A 26,454-nucleotide genomic window follows, 5' to 3' on the forward strand; every position below is an offset into this window, starting at 1 on the left:
GATGATTGTGGGTCCTCTCTCTTGGTTTAGTGTGTCAGAATAGCTCTGCTTTCTCTCCTGGCCTGCAGCTTGAAAGGAAATGTCTGTCATGTAAACATTTTTGTGTATGTATAACAAACTGTAAACACTGAGGTGTTTTGGTATCTTTCAGTGTAAGGCATCATCTAGAAACAGTGGCATGGGTTGGATGGGCAGCTTTCAGAAAGAGAAAGGTATCTCTGCTGTAGCTTGCTGTTCCATCTATTTCTATCATCATTTCTATTGCTAGAAGGGGACTGGCTGTACTTTGGAAAGGTTATAGTTGAAAGAAGTTACAAAACAGCACCCAGCAGTGTATAATCTCCTCTAAATAAGTACTTGATAAGGCATTTCAAGACATAAGCCTTCTTTAAAGAGTAAATGAAAGTTCATTGGTATCCAGACAAAGACCCTTTGGCCATCTGGACTTGATGCTCTTGCTCATGGGTGAAGTGCTGTCTGAGCTGTGGATATAGAGTGCTATGCAACACTTAAGCTCCCTTGACCTAATTCACTTGCTTTTTTGCTGGAGCATGGATTAGCAGTGGCTTGCTGGTGTAAAAGTTAGCAGCAGTTAATTCTTGTAAGTCAAGTCCTGTATGACTGTGATTTGGGTAATGCCATCTTTGTGGAAAAAGCAGGGCAAATTCCTCAAATGAAGTGATAAAAGATGGCAGGGGCGATTCTGGAGGCAAATACTGACACAGCAGGTGAGCTGTGTGTTCAGGTTTGGATGATGCTGCCTGCTTCTGACTGCTGCTTTCCCTTTCTAAGTCATGACTGATCTCAGCTCAGGCAGAACAGGCCTCCTTGGAGGCCTTAACACATTCCACAGGATTCCAGATTGTTCTGAAAATGCTTTCTAAATGCTCTGTTAATTAAAGATTTCTCTAAGTCAGAATTAAGTTATTAAAATGTTCCAGGCATTTTGTAGAAGTCTTTTGAAAGCTGGCTGTACATTCCTTTCAAAGTTGATCTACTGCCTGTTATGAGTTACAAAGTAATATTGTGCTGCTTGTGGGTTACAGATAAGTTCAACAAATGGTTAGGGTTTTCTGCAGTAGTTTGCCTTTTTGTGAACTGACACTGCTATTGAGTCACTCTTTAGGATTTTGCAATTGTGTAGTTGTGGTTCTTCAGCAGTAATGGCAGCAAATTCTTCTGGGGCACTTCTAAAATCCCTGGGTATGTCAGAGCAGGTAGTGCTGCATAGGACAATAGACTAACAGCCATCTAAAATGCTGTTTTGTTTTGCAGAACTTGTGTCTAAAAGACTGGGCGATCATAGATGATAGATTTTGTATCACACAGAAAAATTGCACTGTGTGGCAAGCTTGCTCACTCAGCTGTGGTGCTGCAAGTATTCAGTGTGCTGCTGAGGTGATTTGAAGGTGACAAGTGCCAAAGACAGAGAAGCTGTGCTGTCCTGGGTCTGTCCCTGCCAAGCTCTGTGAGAGGAGGTGGTTCTCTGCCACCAAAATAGTGGTTAGAGCCTCAAAGCCAAACCCTGTCCTGACTTTGGATGTATGCACTGACATGGACTGACTGCTGTTGTTCTGGGTTCTCATCAGGCTTCTAGTGCTTTAAAGGCAAACTGCAACCAGAAATATTCTGTGTATCAAATTGAAAATGCTGTGTATTGGAGGGAACTGGATTTCTGTAGCAGTAAAGTTCTTAGCTTAAAATGCATGTTTGTAAGAGAGCTCTGGTTCTGCTTCCTTTGCAAATCCCAGTTCTGCATAGATGATGTTCTTGCAATTTTCAGATATTTTGGAGGAGCTTCAGTGGAGTTGTCACCTTTTCCTGGCTGGTGTGGTTAACTTCTGTAGGAAGATGATAATCAGTGTCTCCTTGACTCAGCCAGGGTTAGGAAACCTTGACTGCTGGTTCCAAGATAGTCTGCACTGGTGCCTTCCTGAGCTTGCAGTTGGCTTTGGCATTTTGCTGCTCAGCTCTGTGAAGTTGCAAAAGGTTAAAAAAAATGAATGAGAATCTTGTCAGTTTATGTTGCTTTTGCCGAGACCCATGAGCAGCTGTGAAAGAGCTGATAAAGTTGATGTTCCAATTCTGACTGGAATTTGGAAGAGCATTTCAGGTTAGAACTTGGCCTGAAAACAAATGTGTGGTTATAGAGAGCACTGTTGTCACATACATCATCCCAAAATCTTTTACAGTAAGTGAAATGTTAATTGTTTTCTGTTTGCTCTGCAATCTTCTGGTGTATCAAAAGCTGTGTAATTATCTTTCCTTATTAAAAGTTCAGCAGTGGGAATGGATGACTGTGCCCATGTTTGCTGTACAATTACTGTGAAGTAATGGGAAAGCCTGCTGAGGGGTCAGTCAGAAAAAGCATTACTGGGAAACTGCATCTGTGGAGCAAGTGGGAGCAGAAGACAAATCTTCAAATGTCTTTTGTGTTCTGAAAGAAGGATGAGAGGCAGCTCTTAGAAACTTTGCACTGAGATCAGAGTCTAAGCAGTGAAGGCAGTGAGTTCATTAATCCATGGTGCTGAGAAAAAATGTTTCTTTTCCTAAGATAACAAAGTTTGACAGGGCTGTTTATCTCCCTTAAGTTTCACAGGAGGTAAGAACTCAAAATACGTTGTGCTCAGCCTCTTCCATCACTGTGCTAGATAATTCCTTTGTAAAACATCTTGCCCAGAGAGGTCAGGTTTTTAGCACAAGCCTTGCTCCTCTGTTCCTGCTCTGGTTTTCAGAGTGTTTTGTAGATGTGCCTGGTTTGTGAGAGGTGCTTTCTTCAGGGCAGCAGAGGTAAAATGAAGTTTAGAGCTGCTTGCATTTAAAAGACAAGGCAGCATCATGGCTGTGTGAACAGTTGCTGCTCTCTGACCCACAAAACAACAGTTATTGGGAAGATGGATTTTTTGGGGAAGGTTTACATAGTTTTTGGGCCACTTCATTGCAATCTGGAGTACAAGTTGTGTGTTTGTTTAGAGGATTTCCATTTGCAGTACATAACTCTCCCAGTGCTCTTGGTCTGGATCTGGCTGGTGGGTGTCCTTAGTCACGTTGAGCTGTGCAGGGAGGCCACAAAATTGTGCTGAACATTTGCTATTTAACTTGAACATTTTTGCCTACCTCGTAGCCCAAGTTTTTTAAGCTGACTTTAGCCTTTACATTCAAGAGTGTCTGTTTGGGCCATAGGAACAGCAGCTCTAGAACCTTTGCAGCAGGAAAATCCTATCACCTTGTTTGAATGGCTTTCATTCAGAGGGAATGGAAGACCTGGGTCAGCACTGAGTTCCTGACTGATTTAAAATCCCTGCTCTCATGTACTGCTTTTGAAGCAGTAAGCTACTATTTATTTGAGATTAAGTTTAAATTTAAAACCCACAATGTAAATTACTTGGGAAGGGATGTCATTTTGTGCACCCATAATGGTGATAAGCTGAATAAAACAATTGCAGGAAACTTATTTCTGGGGGAGAAGCCAAGGGAGGTATTTTAGCCGTGGCATTTTTATGATAACTTCTGGACCTTGTTCCTCTTACCAGAAAGATTATGGATGTTTGACTGGTACAATCAAAACCAGCTGGATTTGGGGAATTTTAAGGGGTTGTGTTTTGAAGCATTTTTATAAAAACCCAAGAAGTCCAATTAGTAGAATTCAATTCACAGGAGTTTAAAAATTAATAGTAACTTACCTTATGAAATATGGATCACTTGAGACTAAACTAAAAGCAGACATATGGTTTTGATTTTTTTTTTTTCCTTTAAACACGGGCACGGTGCTAAGGCCAGACAACTTTATTTTCCTGATGCATTATAACCAGCTGCAGATGTTTTAGATGTTATCGCTTCTAAATGGGCTCTGACAAATGTCTCCTGGAAGCCAGCAGCTCTAAATATTACATACACTGTATTCCGAGGAAATGTTGAAAATAAAGTTTTAGGAATTAAATGTTCAGTGTCTGAATCAAGAAAATTTACTTTCTGCCTTTCTCAGGGGGATTTGCTAGCTGCAAACATTCTTTTGTGAGACAGGCACAGATGTTAGTCAAGACACATATGGAGACTGGAACAAATATTGCCACAGATGGTCTTGCATGGTGTTATTTACTGGCCCTCTACTGCTAATACTGGAAGGTGGACACTTGAAAAGGTACCTTAACATATAACTAAATGCTGACCTGGAATTTTTAACAGGTGTACAGCTATTCAGCATTAAGCCAAAAAAAAATAGAAGTATTTATTAAAACATATGGAAATGTTGTGTTTTGTGAATCAATGAGCAGGGCATGGCCCTCTGTTACAGAAACTTGAGATATTTCACTTACTCTGTTCAAGATTAAAGGAAATTGTTTTAACTAAAGATTTTTTTCTTCTTCTCTTTTCTGCATAGCTTTGAATCCTTTGAATCACCAGAAAGATATTTTCACATATACATGGGATACAAAATGTTGCTTGTGTATCAGATGTGTGGCTTTGTGGGGGGAGAGGGACCACATGAATATTGACATGGGAATTGCATCTGATGTCCTTGACTTGCAAAATTCAGACAGCTTGATCCATCACTGCATAAACCATTCACATTCATTTCTCCATACCCTGAGAGAGAGTGGGAAAATATCTGTGCTTTGCTGTAGACACCTCATTAACATGTGATTCCATATGCAGCTCAAGAGTTCTCAGGTCAACAGGGGAGGAAGGAGGTGTCCTGAGGGGACAGGCTGAGTGACTCAAGGCTGCAGGCTGAAAACTGGGTAGTAGAAATACCTCTTCAGGCAGGGATGTGCCAAACAGGCTCTGCATCTGATAGGGCTTGTTCATATGTTTAGCAGTTCAACAAGTAATGAACTGAAATTCTGTTGGGAGAATTTCTGTTGAAATTTTGTTGGGAGTCTTGCCAAAAATCTTTATGGATTTTTAAAGGAAAATGGGGATTGTTGAAGTGTTATTAATAACTTTTTCTTTTTGTGTGTGTGTGTGAGAGAGCTGTTTTGGTAAAAAGGTATTTCAGAACATGGTATGTACTTATTTTATGTATAAAAGGCTAATGTGGCATCTAGTTTGTACCACACAGGGTGACCAAAGGGAATCTCCTTGCTGTGTTACCCCTAAAGAGCCTTGCTGCAGCTTTGGTCTGGTTTAAATATAAGCCAGCTTGTGCTGACTGGAATCCCTGGAGTCTGCCTGGCACTGGGGAGCAATTCCAAGAGCAGATTAGGGCTGGAAGCATCAATGGGTAAGTGCTTGAGCAGGGACCTGCATGCTTTGCTGGGAGGGACATGGCACAGTGCCCTGGGCGGGAGCAGAGCCCAGCAAATGCAGGTCTAATGATTTGGATTTTGCTATTTCACATTAGTGTTTAAAACTGCTTAGATATAATCCCCCCAGAAAATCTCTCCATGCTCTGGGATGGTGAACACTGGCTGCTGCACGCTGATTTTTAAGTATGAACTGGTTACACTGAATTCTTGTGCAGCTGAACAAAGGCTCTCTCTGGTGCCTGGCAAAGAGGAGAGGTTTTCATGTCTGATTCTGTTTGTACAGGAGCATAAAATGGGTCTTTGTATCGACATGCTATAACAAATGAAACATTCAGGCAGAGGTTTGGTTTGATGCTTGCCAGTTGTGGGGTGGCTCTGGAAAAATCACAGAATGTATGTATAAAATCCTTGGCAAGGAAGAGAACTTCTACTGAGTTCAGAGTCCAGAGCTACTGGTTGCATGTGTTGAGTTGGACATTTTTTTCTTGGCTTACAAATCATTACTAAGAAAGTTTATACATTGAAGGTTGATGTTTGTAATACGAATCTTTTCTCATTGTTTGCTCACCTGAGCCTCCAGTCACCCAGGATATTTCCACTATCTCTTGAGCTTGCTCTGGTGTCCTGCCATAACTCCATCAGAAAAAAAAAATCTCAAAGATAGTACATACCCCTCAGCTGCAGCTGTCTCAACATAATTATGCTCAGAGGTCCTTTTTCTCTACTGTGTTTGGAGCCTGAATCCCTCACATTCCAGATTAAAAGGCAAGCCACAGTTCATTTTCTGAAACATCAGTCAAAAGCACACAGTATTTTTATGCAGCTCTCAGAATTGATCTGAATAGTCTGAAATCCATAGAAGCTATGAACTTTAGCTTGCATCTTCTTAAGGAAAAGAAAATGATCCTACCTTTGATGGAATCTAGTAAAAAGTTGGCTTCCATTTAACTTGAAGGAATTTGGGGTGGTTTCTCATCTCTGTGGTCTAAGTGGAATATCTTGGCTTGTTGGAAACAACTGCTGCTTTTTAAAAATGTGTTTAAAGGAATTTTGGAGGTTAAAGTATTTGATTTTCCCATGTCACTCATCATGTACTGTAGTTTCTTCAGACTTTCCCCCTCTTGGAGGAAATGTTCAGCTTACTGCAGTGAGAGCTGCTGCAGAAAGTGTTCCAGACAGTCAGGAGAGTTCTTACAGAGGCTGGAGGATTAAGTGATGAAAGCTTTTATAACTACATGAGCAATGGGTTGGTTTTGCTGTTTTGGGTTTGTTTTTTGTTTTTGTTTTTTTATGCAAAGGTCTGTCTGAAGCTTGCAAAGAAGATTAAATAGAACAGTTTTACTGTGGAGTTGTTGTTTAATCGGGCTCTTCTTTGGCTGTCACTGAGATTAAAATGCTAACACAGGCTTGATGCAGTTCTAGAAACAAAAGCAAGTGTCTGTTTAAAGTTTCATATAGGGAAGGTGGCTTAAATTGCAGCATCTAATTAGATTCAACTGCTTGGAAATGTTAAAATAGGTGGACTAAGCAGACAAAAATGTGTTGAATTTCTCACCTACTAATAATTATTTATTGATTCCTTTAAGGCTGGAACTGAGGTTTCCCCTCTCTTTTGAGAAAAGCAACTTTCTGCTTGAAAAAGTTTTTAATCTCTCTGGTTTGATAAGCCTAAAGGTTAGAGAGAGGCTGACATTGATACATGTTCCTGTATGAGGAAGCCTGAAAGAGTTTGACTTTTTCAGTGGTAGAGATGGCAGGAAGAATAGTAAATTAATTTCCTGAATGTGCTCTGCTGCCTGAAAAATGAGGGTCCAGTAACCAGGAGGGTTAAGGAGGGCTTTGACAGGGGTTGTCTCAGTAATGGAGGCAATTTGATGGTCTTGCCCCCATCTTCCAGTTTACTTTCCCCTGCACTGTGCTGGCACAGCTCTGCATGGGGACCTACTGCAACCAGATCGATGAGAGAAGCTGGATTTGAGACAAGAAAAAAGCCTTTAAACTGAGCTCTGCTTCCGAAGATGATGAGTGTGGAACAGCAGTGTAATTCAGCAAACTGTTTCTGCTCAGCTGTGTAGAGTTAAAAAGACTATTGGTCTCACCCCTTCAAAGAATTTGCAAGGATTTACTTCAGACCATGGACAAAAGTGTCAGGATTTATCAATCTAAGATTAGCTTTACTTGAAAGTACAGAGCAGCCTTGATTTTTGTTTTGTTATGCAAATTGGACACTAATTCCACTGAATTGCATGTACTAAGAATCTTTCTTTTTACTTTTTGGCAAGATTGACATCTTGTCATTACAGTAATTGTTATGGTCCTCCCTCCTGTTAATGTAATTTGTGAAAATCCAGTCCTATGTAGGCTCTTCTGAGCAGCTGTCCTAAATGGGATTACTGAAACATAGACATTTATCTGAGCTTTTTACTTTTATAATTCATAATAGTCAACTGCTCTGGCTTAGGCTTTTTGGGATGGTGAACTTGTCTTGCCTCTTTGCACAGTGGTAAATTTATGGAAATACATAAATATTTCCTAATCTGGGAGCATCATGTGGATGCTTAAATCTTGAAGTCTCTTTGCTTACTTCAAGTTTCAGAAGCTGTTCTTAGAAATAAAAAAGACTAATTCACTTCATGTGTGGCCTCTGGAGTGTTTTGTAACATGAGGCATGGAAAAATAGGTCTGGTTGAAGTCATCTGTGAAGTAGTACTGAGAGAAGTGGCACTTCTCTCTGAGGTAGATACTGAGGAAGGGTGAAAGTGTTTCCTTGCTGTCTGCATGGTGAAGTGAATTTAGCTGCATCTGAAAGACCACTCTGGTTGGCATCTTGCTGTGAAATGCCAAGGCTGACTTTTAGTATGTGTTAGGTATGAATTATGAAGTGATCTGGGTCCATATTCAATGTGCATCTCTTAACAGCATAAAATTATTGAAAGTTGACTTGTTTCCATGCATTAAATGTCTGGCATATTTATGATTCTCTTGCCTTTCTAGAAAAGGTGGCAGCTTCCACATCGAGCATTTATCTTATGTTTTGGGAAGGCAGTTGCTTTTATTTTTATTTTTTTTTTCATATTGCCTTAAAATACGTGGCTTGTCTCCCAGTAGTCTTGCATGTGCTGACACCCAAAACTGGCACTGTATGATGGATTTGGGATGCAGACTAATGTTCTTGGGTAAAACGCACTTGCAGTATAGCATCATGTTTCACGATCTCATGGGTGGGGACCGCTCACAGCATTAGGTGTGGCTGTCTGTGGTTTGGGCTAAATAATCTGCCTGATTATTACTGCTAGTTTTGGTAACCAGTGTGGTGCTTTTTTCCCCTGAAGCTTGAGAACCACCTGTCCTCTTGCAGTTCCACCTTTACTTAAAAAGCCATCTTTCTTACCACAACCTGTCTCATCCATGAATCCTTACCCTGAAAGCAGCACTGCAGAGGGGATGTTTTCCACAAGAGGTTAGTTGATTGAATGCTATGACAAATTATTACAGCTACTTGAAAGCAGTTGCTTCTGTCTTTAATTTTACAGTGTCAAGTTACTCTGTCTTACTTAAGTGCCAACACTCTCCAGCTGCCTTTTGTCAAGGTCATTGTACATGGCTCACCTGTAAACATGTTCTCTTCTCTGGGAGGGGAGAACAGATGTTTCTGCCTCTAAAAGATGCTCCAGGCACTTGCTGCAGGAGATGGTCAGCAGGCTGTCAGAAGCAATCTTTATGGGCAGGCTGGTCTTTCACAAGGAGATGTGTTTACAGAGCATGAAATGAACATTTTTGCACAGGAGCAAATAATTGCTTACAACGGAGACTTTAGTAGCAGTTTTGAAGCTTGAATGATCATTAGTAAGGTCAGCTGGAGCACACACGATGTCCATCTCCTGAGCAAAGTCATTCAGGACTTTTTAGCTGTTCTTTTCTGCTGAGAGGTTTTAAGACATTGTAATGTTCACGCCATGAGCTTGTCACTTTTGGTAAAAACTTGTGATAGGCTGTGTTGCTACATGTGTATATGTAGTATAGCTTCTTCAAAATCATTCTTGGATGGAAAACTATTTTTTGACTTGCAGGAAGAGAGGAAGGAACCTCCCTGCCCATTATCCTAGTCTTGAATTAATATTTAATAGTACTCCGGCATTGGCAGGGTTTTTAAGATTCTCTGCATGAAGTGTGTGTGAAACAGGCTGTTGTTGCAAGCAAAAGGGATCTCTGTGAAAGCTTTCTGTGGTCAGGAGATGGGTCTGAAGGGCAACAGCTCTCAGGCAGTGTTGGCTGCCCCCAGATGCTCTGGTTAATGCTCTCACTCCTCAGGTCAGAGCTCTTTCTTGGGTAGTAATGAAAAATGGTTTCCGAAGAATGGCTATTGGCATAATTAACCAGATTGATTCTTCATTTATGACACAGATCAAGACTTGAACTTCAGTCTTCTCTGGTAATAAGACCAGTTCATCATCAGTAATTGCATCTCTTTGTTCCCGGCAGTTTCTTCAGCCTCCTTACTCTCCTCCAAGGTCACTTCCTCACTCAACAGATGTGCAAGTCTGGCAGAGCATTTAAAAACCACAGAGCTTGAAGGAGATGAAGTTTTTGTTGAAGCAGTTCTGTCTGATTGCAGTTCACCACATCACAGGATTGAGGAAGTCTGACTGATGTTAACTGTGAGTGCAGACAAACGTCAGAGCAGAGGGAGCCTCTCCTCTTTGCACACCACAGTTGAAAATGCTTAAGGCTGGGAGTGTTCCATTTTCAAAACATCTGCGTTGCTTCAGGGAGGGAAAAAATTGCCAGTGTCAGAAAGGCTGTTCTGAAAACCTTTTTAAAATGCTGTCTGTTACACCCATGATCTTCCCATTGCTTTTCTGTAGGACATCATTCTCCAGAGGGCAGTGGCCCTTCTTCCTTCATTCACATTGTTCAGAACAGCATTAACCATAACCCTTTCAGCAGAGTTATCCTTGTCTGTGCTGAAAGCCAATGAATGTGCCTCTTAAAAAGAACATCTGAGCATTGCCTGAATACTCCCAGAACAACTGTCCTTGAGTCCAGAGAACACACAAAATCTAGGATACAAGTTGTGTCTTACTGCCTGTTCCCATTAAAAGGAGGATTTAAAATAGTTTATGCTGCTCTGGACTGAGCAGAGGCTGAGCAGAGATTCACCTTCAGAATTCCTCCCAAGAGCTGAAGTGGAGCTCCCTGTGTGAGCTGAGCAGCCAGCACTGTTTTGCCAGTGCTGTTTTTGCCACGAGGTGTTACACCATAAATTTTCAGAGGACTCCAGAGAGATGAACACACAATGAATTAGTCAGGTGCTCTCTAACACGACCTGCTAATAGCCTGCCCTCTCCGAAACAGTCCCAGCAGTGGGAACTTAATTCTTTTTTCCTGTTTAATGAGACTTGGTAGAGCAAACACCTAAGCAAATCTGAGGGGTTTGTTGCTGTCATTCTCTGCTGCATCTCATGTATAACCATGCGTTTTATTTCCTTATTGATTTTTTTCCCTTTTTGTCAATGCTTAAGCAGTATTCTTTCAATATGGAGCAAGACTCGTAAAAATACCATCTATAACACATTTGAGTCAAACTGGGTGCTTCTTTATTCTGGTATTAGAAGCTACAAAAACTGTATTTCAGAGAATGTCCTGCTGTACAGCAATTTTTCTCAGTCCCATGGAGCTTCATTATAGCGAGGTCAGACTATGCCGTAGAGAAGAGAATTTATATTTTATCATAGGCCTAACTTCTGTGCTCTTGTAATGACCCTGAAGGACAGTAGATGCTCTAAATAATTCAGCTTCTTTGGAATTTAGTTCTACTGTGCTATAGGAGCTGGAATAGATCTAGGAAAATAGAAAATATTGGGATATGTTTTAATGTGATGCCTAAAGGATGCTCATGAGGATGTTTGGCTGCTATAACTCTATCCAGGAAGTGGACATGTAAAATTTCAGGAATTCAGTGTATTCTCAAGGGAAGGACCTCCCTTAAGATCCTTGTGGTGAAATGAAACTCCTCAAAGTCTAATTGCCTCTTGGCCCAGGATGGAATATATTAATTTCTCATGTAGTTGAAGAGCCTGTTCCATAATTCCATGTGTGGTACTTGTAATTTCATGTCTTGGCCTTTTCTTTTTTGCAGCAGTGTGGAAAAGTGTGGGGGCTATTTATAATGCATGCCCTTCCTTTTCTGCCCAGTCATCTCTGCCCTCATCATCATCCATTATTTTGCATTTTTCTGCGTGTGATGTTTTTGTAAATATCTCAGGATGAAATTAGCTTTTTTCAAACAGCAGGACAGAGTTCCATACAGTCATGATGATAGAATAGCTGCTGAACAGCTGCATAAAAAATCATTGAAGTCTCACATTTGTGCAGCTAATGTCTTCTTTACCCTTTGAATTGTATCCTAAATTTTTGATGCTTTTTTCTGTGGCCAGGACTGCTTTTGAATTTTAATCCCATTCTCCAGTTAGCGACATCAGCAGATTTAACAAGCCTGTTTTCCATTCCAGTATTGAAATCGATAGATAATTTTACAGGGTCTAGAAAGATTCTGGCAAAGATTGTTTTGACACATGACCTGAATGTTTGCATCAGAATGTGTAAGTTTTGATTAGATTTGAGTGAATTCCAATTTGGATATTAACCATAACAAGACTCAGTGTGCTCAGTTTTGCATCAGTGACACCTTTATTTTCTCTCCTGTCTGCCTGGTTGTTACGTGTCCCACAAACAAGCTGCTTGTTTCTTCCTTTTTAATCCTGACACTGCTGTAGTTAGCAGCAGTTTGTCACTTTTAAGATGACATCCAAAAGTGATTTGTCACCTTTTAGACATATACACTGTTTTGGTGTCTGCATCCCCAGCCCTGCTCTTCCTCAATTCCCCAGAAATGTTCAGCATCTTTCAGTTATTGGAAATTCTATCTGCCTTCCACAAGCAGCCTAACACTGTCAACCAGCTTCTTCCCAGACCCGATTAATTTGTTGTTCCAGCCTCTGTTTTCCCCTATTGCGCCCAAACCAGGCTCAGTGGTCACTACTAGAGGGCATCTCTAGAAGGGACTTGATCCTTTCCTGTCCTTGGGTCAGCCTCACCTCACCCCAGGGTGCAGGCGTGGACAGTTAAGTCTTGGCTTGGCATAAAGATGTGTGACACTCACAATTCCATGTGCTGTTGGAAAGGGGTGCAGTGAAGCCTCGTGAGCAGCTTGCTTGGGAGAGGAGTATGAAACTGGGGAAGTGTGAGGAGATGATGCACATACGGTGCCCAGGAGCGCTGCAGGGAGCTCTGCCAGTGCTTTCCCTGTGGAGGGAGGAGTGGGGAAAGGGTGCCAGACACTCTCCCTTGCTGGGGACATGTGCTTGGCACCTCAGCTTTTAACTCCTGAGAGGCCTCTAAACATTACTGGAAATGCAAGTTATTTTTAAGGTGCAAAGAACTCATCCATGGGATAACCTTCCCTGAGTGGATCCTGGTGGGGTTTTTTATTAGTCCATAATATCTGTGTTCTCTGAGTCACTTTTCCACCCATCAGTGGTGACCTGGTCTCCTAGAAGAGGTTGATGACTGAATTTTGGATTTATGTGCAGTAAGTCTGATTTCTGAGAATTTGGGATTTTTGTGCATTTGCTGGGTGCAACATGCTAGCTGTGTGAGCAACAGTTATTTAACTCCTTGGGAAGAAGAGCCCTGTTAAATGTTTCTTTTCAGCGCTGATGTTTTCAGTTTAACATTTAACATAACACTGTCAAGAAGCATCAAGTTTGCCAGGAAGGGGGTAAGGAATTCACTTTAAAATCTTTAAATAGCTAAAAGGGAAATAGGAGTATTCTGTTGATGAAAGCCAGAAAATTGTGGTTTTGCTGCTAAGAAAAAGCTGTGCTGAGAGTGATGCTGTTGGTGAGAATCAGGCAGCAAAGCTGTTTTGGAGCACCACCTGAAGTAATAGTAAAAGTTTATTGGAAAAAAATGATTTTTTTTCCTAAACTAAAGCTGTCAGAGTGGTTGTTGATTTCCCAATGTCTGCAAGGCAAGTGAGCAGTGTCAGCACTAAAGGTACTGCCAGAAGAGTGTGGAAAATAAAACAGAAAAATGCTTTTTGCTTCTTTTTGCTTTACTGGAATTAGCAGGAACTATACGTGGTTCAAGATGTGTGTGTTGTGTAGGCAGGCTAATTCTTCCTGGTAGCAGGAGATAAATGGGGGAAGAGTGCACTCTGAACATATCTGTAGGCCTCTTGATGCCTTAAGTTCTCCCTAAAATCCTTTGGCTGAATATTTGTTGTGCCACCTGTCTGTATTTGCTGGGATGCTTTAGGGTTAAGCTGCAGTCATGGTCTGCTGAGCAAGGTGAGCTGGCAGAGCAGATCTGGGGATCGTTCCCTGTGTCGGTGGATGCTGTTCATAGGTGTTCTGCCATCCTCTGGTTTTGGGTCTGACTTTTCCACAGATGACAGTCAGATTGGGTCTCCTCTCAAATATCTGGCTAGAGATACTTCCTTAATTTTATGTGTAACTCCTAATGATGGGTAAAGGCTCAAGGAAAAAAAAAACGAAAATACAGATTTTTTTTTTTTCCCCTAGTGGCTTTCAAAATTCAGGGAAGAAACAGTTACTAAGCATGGTATGCAACTTGCTGTGGGAAGCACTGTGCTGACATAAAACACATTCTCAGTACCTGGCACACAGCAAAGTGGCAGCTACAGTTCTTATTCCAGTTTTTGAGTCATATCTGTCACGTAGGTTTTGTATGGATTGAATATATTTTTCCATAGTGCTGAATGCTGGGTCTTTTTTTACCTTTCTGGAGATTTCAGAAGAGCAGTATTAACCTTTCTGAAGCCAGTGTACTGTGTGCTTGGTGCCAAATCTTTGCCCCTCACCAGGCATCAAACCTTCCATAATGTGCCCTTGAATTTTGTTTGTGTAAGTTTGGCAGCAGCCCAATTTCCATGAGGAAAGGTAAATATCTGATCTACACTGTCAGCTGTTGCAGACTGCAGCAGCTCTGTCAGGCTTATGGATGCCTTATGTTGCTCTGCCTGCTTTTTTGGGCAAAATCCTGAGCATTTCTGTTTACTATTATGAACTATAACTGTTGGCAAGCTTTCAAACTGCCTCGCTCATCTTACCTCAGAAAACATGTTCTAGTGCAGTCTCGCCTGTGCCTTTATCACAAAGTGCAGAGTGTCCTGGTAGTATACTTTGCACATTGGTAAGTCCCCAAAATTAAGTGTTTTTCTCTTGAAATGTCTGTCTCTGTGGAAAGTACTTGGCATTCTTCTTTTGCCTGTCTAGCAGTTAGATTTTGTCCTGTCCTTGCTTCAGAGATTATTGGAACATTAGCAGTCTTATCTTTTTTTATCATTTCATTTCTTTTTTTTGTACCAGTTATGCCAGTTTATACCAGGACTTATACCAGGGTTCCCCAAGGACCCAATTCCACTGAATGAAAGGCACAAATTGCCATGTTTTATCATTCAAAGATTGATAAATGCTGTGCATTTTTTCCTGTAATCTGAACAAGTCAAATTTGCAGTCACACATTTGCCAGGTCCACCTACGTGCAGCTCCACCTGAGTTGTCATCTTGTATTGGTTGAGTGCTGGGAATTTAATCTCTCTGTAGTATTTCTGTGTTGAGGATACTAATTTTGATGTATTTTTGAGATTTCTGCTAATATTATACAATGTTTGCTTCTATGTTTGTTTATAACATATTTGGAAGTCGTGTTCATCTGAGCAGTCCTCGATTGGCTTAACATTCCTACAATCTGATCTGGAGTTTATAGCTCGAGTACAGGGAATTCACCAAAATGATGGAATTAATAGGTTTTGTGTCCTGCATTTTTATTAAATCATAATACAGATTATTCAACTGTTTTTGCATATGCAGCATAATCTGTAAGTCTTACTGGAAAGTCAGATTTCAGAAACAGTGCTCCAAAGTTTGCCCTTGTAGGAAGCCACTACATCTTGTGGGCTGTTCAGTTGAGTTAAATGGAGTGTGGGTGTCTGCAGACACGCGCCAGGCTCTGCTTCAAATGGTCATTTCTCAAGCTGATCTCCAAACCAGCTTGCTCCCTCCTTCTGTGAACATAAGGCTGTATTTAAGACAGCTTCAGCTAGCACTAGATTCTGTGGAAAACAAAATGCATCTCTCTGGATTTCATGCCCGTGGCTTCTTCCAGGAGTTGCAGTCCAAAGCCAGCTCTTGGACGTGTGATAAAACACTAAATGTGCCCTGGTTCCTTGGGAAGACTCATCTAGTTTTACGTTTCCAGCAAGCTGTAAAGCAGAAAGGGAAGGTGGGAGGGGTGGGAAGTCTAATCTTATTTGGAATGGCAGTTCAGAGATTACTTTTGTCTACATCTTGATTTCGTGTGTTTGTTGTCTGAGCCCCTCGAGGCTGTTGTGGCTCAGGCAAGGTGAGGAGGCGGTTGTCTCCATCTCAGCCAGAGGCTAGCCAGGGCATGAGATATTCTTTGGGAATTTTATAGGGTGTTGCTGTATCTTAGAGCAAGGTCAAAGAAATGTTCCTATTGCTTGAGGGGAAAATAAGGTGGTTTACCCCAGCTAAATACCTGCAGGAGCTTATTCCACGGTGTTCAGCAGATTCCTGAGACAGGCTCAGTGTGGGAGGTGGAGCAGTTCTGTAGATGGAAAGGGCTGTAAACGTTTTAGTGAACAGAAAAGATGAGAAAGCTGTTGTGGGCAAATGAATTCTAAAACTAGGCCAGCTGGGGTTTTAGCGGCTGAAAGGAAAGTCTTGAGACTGAAACTGCTGTGCTATCACAAGATGTGCTTAAATTCAGGGAGGAAAGTGCTGCTTGGTGCTCTGTACTGACCTTGGAAGGTGCTGTGCCTCTGCAGGCTGAATTAGTCAAACAGTAAGTTCAGAACAGCAGACATCACAAAACTATAATATTATATCTAAAAGTAAGCAAAGAACAAAGTGTGAGGTGTTGGCAGAGATCGATGACTAAGCTGGATGTCCTGTCAGTGTCCTCAGCTGATGTCTGCAGACTTTAATCCACTGATGATCCAGGACTTTTTGCTGGATGAATTTTTTTTTTGTTTGTGCTAAGGGGTTTTCAGCAACTGATGTTGAATAAAACTTGTTAACTGAAGGAATTTAAAGGGGGGGGGGGAGTTTCATTTCAAACAAGTACTGTTCTAGCACTTGATCCAGAAAACTTACTGCATTACAGAGCAGAGTCAGCTGAAAGCAGCAGGCTGTCCCATCCACTGAGGGGCTGGTGTTCTGTGCAAGGAACATAATCTTTAATAACTCTACAGCTCCCAAATGTCCCTGGGTGTTCTGCACAAAAGGCTCTGCTTTGTGCCTTTCTACACTGATCTTTTCAGCTGGTTCTGCTCCAGCTGTGGTTTCATTCTCTGACACGGGGTAAGGACTGATCCAGGAGTGCCCACAGTTATCTGGGGCTCTACTGCTGGAGGAATCAGACAGGATATTTCCATGCTCCGAAGCCTGGCCTCCTCAAAAACAAAGGAGAAAACTGAATTTCAGTATTACTGGTGTTACAGGTGAGAAAGAAAATAATGGCCAAGGTATAGCATTCTGCAGGAAAAAATAAAGTCTGGTTCAAACCTGTTGCTTGGATGTGAGTCCCAACAAGCTGTGAAGATGAACTTGGCTTTTTTGTCTTTGAGAGCACTTTAAAAATTCTGCATGATGGGGTACCATTTAGTCCTGCATTGCCTTATAATAGTGCCTGAAATGTTGAAGGTATGAATTATGTTAATGTACCTTTTAAATTTTTTATGGACTGAAATAGCTTCAAAAATTAACCTTTTGAAAACACTTGGGTAGATCACACAACAGGCTTTTAGCAGCCTTTTTTTCCAGTAGTGTGCTGCCTCCTGTTCCAGTAATCGAGGAGCTTTGATTGACTGAGGTTATGCTCAGCTTCCTGACCCAGGAGCAGCCTCCAGCTGATGTTGGTGATATTTTTATTTTTCATTAGCTCATCTGAAAGTCTCAGCTGTTTTCGTGCCAGTAAAAAGGGTGGAGTCTGTTTGTGCTGTGTGAGTGCGTACCAGTTTGTTGTTCAACACTTGCTAATAGAGCTCTGACAAACCAAAGAAAGAATTGCATTTCTTCATGGTGCAATAACACTTGCTATCTATTTATTTATGAAAGGGTTACTTACATTTGGCATGGATGGTCCCACGATAATTAAAACCGGAGTTTGCTGCAGTGAGAGGGAGGATTCCTCCTGTTTTCTGCTAGACCTGGCTTCCCTCACATTTTGCTTCCTGAATCACCCCAGGTTCTGCAGGTTTTGGAAGACTGGAAAGAGTCTGCCTGTAGATGTTTTCTCTTTCTGCTTTTCACGTCACAGAATGTGACAACTGGATTGTTCCCCACGTGTGTGCTCTTCCACCAAGTTCACCTCAGGTTGCAAATTCCTTTAATAAATAGAGGAATGGCTCTTATTTGCTGCTTTCCCTTTCCCTATTGTTTTTCTTGAATTATTTTGGCATCTTTAACGTCTTGTCGTAGGATATAAGAGCAAGACAGACTTGATGAGGTGCTGGGATAAATGAAGAGGTCTGGAGTGAAGCAGGTGCCCTGTTTGACACTGTCTCAAGAAATCATGGGTCGCATTATGGCTCCTTGGTTTGAAAGAAAATAATAAATCAGCAAAACAAATGTTTGAAGAGAGTTTGAGATCTGTACAGCATTATGGTTAACATATATGCTTCAGCAAATCTTTTTTCCTCATGTGTGGAAAACTCTTGGCTTATGTCTCCATCTGCACTTCTGTTTTTTTTTATTTTGGCTGCAGCCAGGCTCACTAAATAGTGATTAAACAAAAAATTAAAATTCTGTTTTTGTGCATTTGGCGTTTGAACGCTGATCAATTGCTTTGGCGGCGTGTTAAGTAACAGTGTGGTAGACAACAGAAGGGGCTTATTTACAGCAATCTGTCTAAATCCATTTTCAATGTATTGCTTAATATGCCTTTCTACTTTAGTTCATTTTCAGTTTTTAAAAAATGAAGGCTGGAAACAGGAGAACAGTTTAAGATATTGCTGGAGAAGTAATCACTCCTTAGTGGTAAACAACTTTCAGTTCTTAAGGGAAAGAAAATGTGCTTGAGCTGAAATAGGACTTATGGGCTTGTTGTAGGAGTTACTGGATGGAATTCAATGGCTGGTGCACTTACATAGCCTGACTACATGATCATAATGAAACCTTCACGCTTTAAAATCTGCTTTTTACATGTTATTTACAAGTGACCATTTAAAAAAAACCAGCTATATTTTTGCAAAATGGGAAGCTAACGCAGAGCAAAAGTGAAAATTGCTGACCTCTTTTATAGGGATAGAAATCCACATCCATAATGTGAATTTACCCTAACCATGCAGAATTGACAGCTCCAATGTTCATACAATGGTCACTGCATTCCACAGATAAAATGCACATAAGGGGGGAATAATGGTGGAGGGTTTGGACAGGAATGTTCTACCTCCTGCTCTGCAGTTAGAGTTAATGAGAAATTAGGACGGGAGTGGAAATTGAGATGAAATACAGCATTACAAGTATGACATAACTCCCTATAAATGAGATGCTTGTTTAAGAGTTAAAGAAAAAGTCAGTCCTAGGAAACTTGCTGTCTTTTGCAGATTGCTCTGATATCACAGTCTAGAGCATTTGTTGAAGGAGTATCATCAAGTTATATAATTTGCATAATTGAGTCAAATCCCATGCAGCATCCCTGAAGGAAACCACTAAAAAAAGCAACATTCTGGTCCCTGTATGCTGTGTCTGGATTGCTAGAGCTTCAGACATCTTTTACAAAGAAGGGGGTGGCGGGAGGATAGCAAGCAAGAAAGAAAAGAGCTTCCAAAATCACATCAATGTCAGCAACCTGCCCATTTTCCCAATGAGAGGGACTTTGAGGACATATGTGCACATCCTTCCTCTGCCCGTGGTGGCATCGTGCCCGTAACCTTACACACAGCTCTGCTGATAGTGATGGCATGAGATAAGAACTGCAGTCGAGGAGGGGGAAGGCAAATGTTTTATGGTTCACACTGACGTTTTTTGGTGGTCTGCTGAAATTTGTTTGGTATTGAAAGTGTGGTTTATTAACCAGAAATACGACACTGATCGGGCTGCTGCAGCTACACCTTCCCTCCAGGGCTGTGTGGATGGTGAGGGCTGGCAAGGTCACTGAGGCAAAGACACTGATAATCCTTTTCTAGCACTGAAAGTCACTTCAAAATTAATGTTTAGACACTGTTGACAGAACTTGTCAGTGACTCACATCAGACTTTTCAGTTATGATGTTTTAACAGCGACCTGCAAAACCAGTGTAAGCATTGTATGTTTGCTTGCAAGGGATACAGTAAGAAATATTCTAACCTCTTAACATTTACCCAAGCTGAATTAAATGTAATGGAGGACTCCAGTGTTGGATGAACTCTGCCAAAGACCAAAAAAAGCTCCAGAATGCAGCATGTCTGCCATGACTTGGAACTGTGTCTACCCTTCAGGATTCTAAGAGCCACTTGGAGGTTCATGTTGATCCAACAGAGGTTCGTGTTGTGCTTGTCCTGTGTGAATAGGAAAGTTTGGTGTCAGCTGTACAGGGCAGAAACATCATGAGCAGTGCAGACAGAGGAGCTGATAATGACTCACCCTGCACAGTCCTCATTTCATTTTGTCAGTGCCAACATGAAGTGTTGATCCTTTTAAGTCTCCAGACTGAGAGCTGTGCAGAGCCTGTTCCCAGGACTTCAGGATCAATAACTCTCACTCTGTGCACCTCTGAAGTCCCACACTGCAGTTCAGAGAGGTCTGAATAACTGATGTGTGTGCTTCGTAGTTTTCCCTCTTGCTTAATTTAAAGTTTACAAATTACTGACAAGTGTGGCCCTGACAGGGTTAGCTTAACCCAGCTCACAGATGCTTTTATGTGTAAATGTATCTGTGACTGAGAGAAATACATCAGTGTGCTTGACATTCTACTGTCCGTGTGTCTGGTTGGTGTAGTGGGTAATGCAGTGGCAGTCTCTGGGATTTTTTTTTCTGGTTCTGTTTTCCTTTTTTTTAACAGCCCTGGAGGATGTTGTGCTGCTGCCTGCTTTCCCTCTATCTCAGAGTTTAAATTGCTTGCATTAGGTTGTTGCTTGCTCTGAGGATGTTTACATGCACATTGCTGACCCCTCTGAAGAATGGCTTGAAGCTGTGCAGAAAATTTACTTCCCTGTACACATTATCCTACACCGAGTTCACAAAGACAAGGATCAGCCCAGCCCAGAGCCTGGGGCTGCACACGCTGAGCAGGATGGCTGCAAGTGCTTTTTAATGGCTTTTGGGCTGCTGTGTGGTGGGACAGCTGTGTAATGGTGAGAGATGCTCCTCCTGAACCAGCCCAGTGCTGTGGCTTCCCTCACAGGGGTCTGGATATGTTGGTGTGAATCCTTTGGGGTGTATTTCAAACTTCTCTCCCGTCTCCCGGGAGCTGTTGTGGAGGACAGCTCCAGATCCATCCTGTTAGTGCATTTCAGTGTGTTTCACGAGGAATGTGTCGTGGTTGTGTCCCAGCTGGCAGCTCACCCCTGCCGTGGGGTGGGGGTGAGAACTGGCAGAGTTAGAAGTGAGAAAATTCATGGGTTGAGATACAGAGTTTAAAAAGTAAATCAAAAACCCCGCAAAGCAAAACAAACCAGGGAATCCATTCCCTGCTTACCACGGGCAGGCAGGTGTTCAGCTTTCTCCAGGAAAGCAGGGAAGATAAATGTCATCACTCCAAAAAACCCTGCTTCCTCCTCCTTCCCCCAGCTTTATGTGCTGAGCATGACACCACATGGTCTGGGATGTCCCTGGGGACCCTGGCTGTGTCCCCTCCCAGCTTCCCATGCACTGCCACCTTCCTCTCTGAGGGCAAAGCAAAAAAGCCTTGACTCTGGCTAAGGCCTGCCCAGCAGCAACAAAAACATCCCTGTTTTATCAACACTTTCCAGCACAAAGCCAAGTCACAACCCCATACCAGCTCCTGTGAAGGAAGTTAACTCTACCCCAGCCAAAACCAGCACCGAGAGCAGTCCCCATGGGTACCTGCAGCAATGGACTGGTGTTTTCCAAGGGGTGTTTTCAGAGGGAAGGGAGGTGCCTCTGCAATTCTAGTTTTAAGTTGTCCAAGTGCCAGAAAGAGAGGAGATTTAAGCCCCCTTAGCAGTGCTCTGTTAGATTGGATGTCTGTCTGCTGGTGGGTCTGAGTTTTCCTCTTTTTCTCCAGGTTGCCTGAATTCCCTGCTCACTTTGTACAGGTTTGACCTGGGGTGCTGGGCTCCCACAAGCCCGGTGGGTGTTGTGAGGTTCAGAGCTGCACTGTGTATTCTTCCTTCTGGATCTAGTCCCTGGACACTCTGGCCATGCTTTCCTCTGCAGTGGTGGGTGGAGTTTCCACTGCTTTTAAGGGATTTTCTTATGTTTAATCCCAGCAAATGGCAGGAGGGACAGTGGCATTGTCATTGATTCTCCTGGTGTGTGCATTCAGTCCAGAACACTATAAACAAGAGACAAAAGAGATCTAAAATATAGAGATTTCAGACCTGCCAGTTGTTCCTGTGCCCATGATGATACTTGTGCAGAAGGTTAGTGCTCAGAAAGTTGGCAAAACTCTCTTGGCAAGGAGGTGCTCTGGTCTGCGAGAGCTTTCCAGGACTTTTCCTGGCAGAGGAGGAGACTGGTCAGTAAGCTGGCCTGGCAAAGAATTGTTCTTGTAAAACAGAGGCCAAAATTTCACAGGATGGTAGTGTGCTCTAGTGTGGGTTATTTAGTGGGAATGATTAGAAGGGGTGGCATTATCACCAGGCAGGAATTTGGAGAGCAGTGCTGTTTAATGGGACAGCTGGAAAAGCACAAGGCAGGTTAAGCAAATTCGTTTGATATTTATGTTTGGTGAGTTCAGGTGAGCCTTTTCATGACAGGACTTGTGGTTTTTCACCAGCTCAGCTGCTCTGAGGCTGCACTTGCCTTCTCCTTCCTGATGTGAATCAATAAGGCTTTTGCAGTGCCTCTCATGACTCCTCTTTCCTTCAGCAAATGTGAGTCTCCATCCTGTGCAGTCAGAGGTGAGCTGGAGACATTGGATTACTGGGGATCTTCAATTGCTGACTTGTTTTCAAAGCACCCGTGGCTTGAATTTCAGGAACAACATAATGAAATAGGATCTCTAATTGGGTTCAGCAGCAAGAGTCTTAATAAATGACCTTTTAAATCTTATTTTGATTTTATTCAGGTGTGGCGGTGTCTCATTAATAATGATCCTGCAATAGTCTCCCAATACATCCTATTTAATTAACAAAAAGGCTGTAAGATGTATTGGATGTTTTCAAAATGAAAATGGGAGTTTTTAATAGATTCTCTGATTAAGAAATAATGTTCTGCATATGTGATGGTGCCCTGGAAAAATATTACTTAACAGACTCAGATAAAGTTCTGAAACAAGCAGAACTCACTTCCTCCCTCACCCCTTTCAGGCTAAAAGCTACTTGCTTGTGATGATCTTACCTTAAGGGAGATGTTTAATTTCCTCTTACAGGAAGGGGAGGCTGCTGAGGAAAGGTTTCATTTGTTGTGTATTTATTATATATCCAATTTTTGTTTAAAAGGCACCATACGTGAGGCAAAAGAAAGACCCTTACTTTGCTGATGGACAAAGGAAAAAGGACTGGCATAACAAAGAAGCCATAAGGAGGGACTCTGAGCGTGTAGGTATGTAAGATTGCTATAAAAATGGTTTAATATAGATTGTAACTTTGATTTTATTTGGTAGGCTGAGTGTAGAACAACGTTCAACATTAGGGTCGAGGTGATGTTCTTGACATGATGCAGCATTAAAGCCAATTAATCTCTTAATCTTTTAACTGTGTTAATCCCACACAGATAAATCCCACAAAGTTAAATTCCTTTCTCCTCAACTCCACAAGAACTATTTTGAGGTGCAAATGTATCGCTTAAATCTTGGTGTTTTTATGACAGGTGGAAAATTGATTTTTAGAAAACTTATCCCCCTCACTCAAAAAAAGTGTGCATGTATCTCTCCCAACACTGGGAAATCCAGAAAGGAAGAATAAGAGAAACGCTCTGGACTATAACATTGATGCAAGGCCGTTCCATAATTCTGGGGTTTGTCTTGCATTGCAAATAAAGCCCATTTTGAATGTCACAGCTTCACGCTGGTGTGTTTGCAAGGGCTCTGCCCCTCAGTGCGAGAGCACAAATCCATCTGTGCTGAGAATTCCAACAGTGCTGAGATAGTCAAACCACATGGATTCTTCCCACTGTGAAACAAAAGGCATTCTGCAGATCTTCCACAGCATTGCCAAAACCCCTTCATCTGTTTCTGGTGTTAGGAGGAAGATTTTTACCTTTGATTTGCACAGATCAGTGGTTTGTAGCAAAACTGCTTATCAGATAAAATTGTTAAATTGACGTGGTTGACCTGGTGCTAAATGACACAGAGCACAAAACTCATAAAGGAATGTTCAAAGGACTATAAGATGCTCTTTTTTCTGCTATATGGATTAGTTTCTGGCCCGTTAAGCACTAATTAGCAGCAATGATCTGTATTTACTTTCTGTCTATCCACAGGAAATGGAGAACAGGGAAAACCTTACCCAATGACTGATGCAGAGCGAGTGGACCAGGCATACAGGGAAAATGGCTTTAATATCTTTGTGAGTGATAAAATTTCTCTGAATCGTTCCCTTCCAGACATCAGGCATCCAAAGTGAGTATACAGTTTGCATTTCTAGGAGTGAAGGTTTGCAAATTACCACCTCTACAGGAATGTGTTCTTTTTTATTATGGACTCCTGTACCTTTGTTCATAAAATGCAATCCTTGCACAGCTGGGTCCTGGTATTTCCTTAATAAAGGATGGTGTACAGTAATTTCAGTGGGAAATAAAAGAGATCAGGTCTGGGGGAAGAAAATCATTTTTTGATTTCAAAAGTCTTAAACTTGCAACCCCGCTCAGAAGAAATCTTTAATGTAACCCAGAGGTTCCACTTCTTATGTTGGCCACTAGCTGGAAATGACTGTGGAATGCTCAGGAGCAGAAAAAGATGTGAGTAGCTTCACTCAACTATGCGTGAAGAGTTTTACCAGGTTTATGGATTATTTTTGTGGGCATCTTCCTCATAAAAGCAGCCTCATCAGGGTTTACAAGTAGAAATGAGTTCCAGTGGAATGCTGACTTTAGGGTTCATTTGGTTTTGGACATTATGCTGTAAGATGGTGTTGAACTGGATTTTGCTCAAGCCAGAAGTTTTTCTCTTGCAAAAGTGCATCAGTTAGGACTTAGCCCTTGTTTATACAAAGCTGAGAGGTTTTTAAATACTGTTTGTGAGGTTCTTAATCTGAAAGCATTGTTAGACATTTGAATCTAAGATTCTTTTGTGTAAAGCTGTATTTATCACAATTTAATAAATTTGAATTCAACATCTACTTTATTCACAAGTTACAAGTTCCAGAAGTCAGGTTTTATAATTTGTTAACTGCACAATTGAGATACTACCTCTTCAGCTGTCACAGCAAACTAATCAAATACACTAGCTTGACACCCTTGCTCAGTATAAACACATAAAAAAAAGTAGTGAGTGTAACACCATAAATATTTTAGGCATGCAGCTGAAATTTTTAAACATAGAGATAAATCAGGTAACTGAAGATGTCTGTGGATCAGCCCATGCTCAAGTTCTAGGAAATACAGTTTGAGTTTACCAATGTAAATTCTACCTGGCCTCTATTTACAGGGTCTGCCTTGGGCTCTGGGAACTTAAGCATCAGATAATGCCAGTATTTTGTTATCTGAGGGTTTAATGTGCTGCCTCACATGCTCCAGTGTTTCCTGGAATTGCGACTCAGTGTTGCTAATTCTGCTATTTAAACTTCTGTAAAATGTGAAACTTCTAACTCCAGCCCCAGATAGAATTAATAAGTGAAGTGTCTGGGACACCAACGACTTAAGCTGTGATTAATGGTGCTGCTGCAGTGGTTTGCTTGTTCCTTGACAAATCCTTTCCCCCAGCACAGCAAACTGTAATTGTGGGGGCCTTGAGAAGTGGATACACAGCATGTGCCTAATGGGTGCTGGGATTAGCTGGGCAGGGTTACCCACAGTGGGGATGTGCAGAGAAGGAATTCACAACTGGAAAGATCTGCTGTGCATTCTTAAAAAAGATATACATGAAATGGTATGGTTTGTCTTACTGGAGAGGTTGATGAGGGCAGTTTATAACAAAGTTAGGCTGAGACCTAGCCATAAAGTTACGAGTCCATAAAGAGTATTCCAGAAAGAAGGGAGCTGTGTTTTAGAGCCCCTTACATGCAGTGAGGCAATAGAGAGTTTGGAGTCATGCCCACAGACAGCAGGGAGTGTGAGGAGAAGGTGTCCTGGGGAAAAATGCACATCTGCCTTGCCCTAAGCTTTGGGGCCACAGCTGGGCTTCTGCCCAACAGCTGCCCTGGGTGGGGAAGGGCAAAGAAGCAGCTGATGTGTGAGATGGTTGGTGTGGACTTTAATATACCAAACAACGTGTCACCTCTGCTTTCTGTGAATTGTGGGACTCAGGGAGCTGGGGCACAGCATGTACTGGCTCTGCCTGGTGCACACATACAATTGTTTGTTTCAACAGTCATGTCTTCCCCTGATAACATTTACTTAAGCACCTCTAGGGTTTTTAATATTAAATACTAATTTTGCAGGACTTGTAAAGCAATTGTAGATACAGTAGCTGAAGGGAAGCAATTTCTCTCCACGCTTAATGGTTAAACTTAATAGCTAAAGTTTTCCACTTGTTAAAGTTAGTCAGAAAATTAGAGGATTCCAGTTTTAAGAAGAGTTAGAAACAATTCAAGGGCTCTTAGTTCATACTGGAACAGAGCTGTAGCTAGTAGCTGTTGGAAGAAGGTTAGGGTGGCAATGCCAAGGGCTGGATGAAAGCAGTCCCTGCAGCTTCAGTTTGCATCTTGCATCTGTGCATTGCAGCCACAGCCTGCAGGCTCTTGGCAGCACCCCAGGACAATTCATTACACCCAGAATAAGTTACTGTCCTCTCACACAGGCACCAGGGTAACTTCCTGTAGGCACAGATGTATTGAGCTTGTATAGCATAGGTACATCCTCCTCTGTGCCCTGGGAAAGGTACCAGGAAAAAG

General features: G+C 41.9%; 1 protein-coding gene across 1 annotated transcript in view; it reads left to right on the plus strand.

The window, feature by feature from the left end:
- GALNT10 (polypeptide N-acetylgalactosaminyltransferase 10) overlaps positions 1-26,454 on the plus strand; it is an 82,124-nt gene that overhangs the window by 15,360 nt on the left and 40,310 nt on the right. The window contains exons 2-3 of the mRNA XM_068205977.1: positions 22,903-23,005; positions 23,885-24,023. Coding sequence (XP_068062078.1) covers positions 22,903-23,005; positions 23,885-24,023 — 242 coding nt within the window. The remainder of the gene's footprint in view (positions 1-22,902; positions 23,006-23,884; positions 24,024-26,454) is intronic.

The sequence above is a fragment of the Anomalospiza imberbis genome, chromosome 15 (genome assembly GCF_031753505.1).
Source record: "Anomalospiza imberbis isolate Cuckoo-Finch-1a 21T00152 chromosome 15, ASM3175350v1, whole genome shotgun sequence".
Classification (NCBI taxonomy): domain Eukaryota; kingdom Metazoa; phylum Chordata; class Aves; order Passeriformes; family Viduidae; genus Anomalospiza; species Anomalospiza imberbis.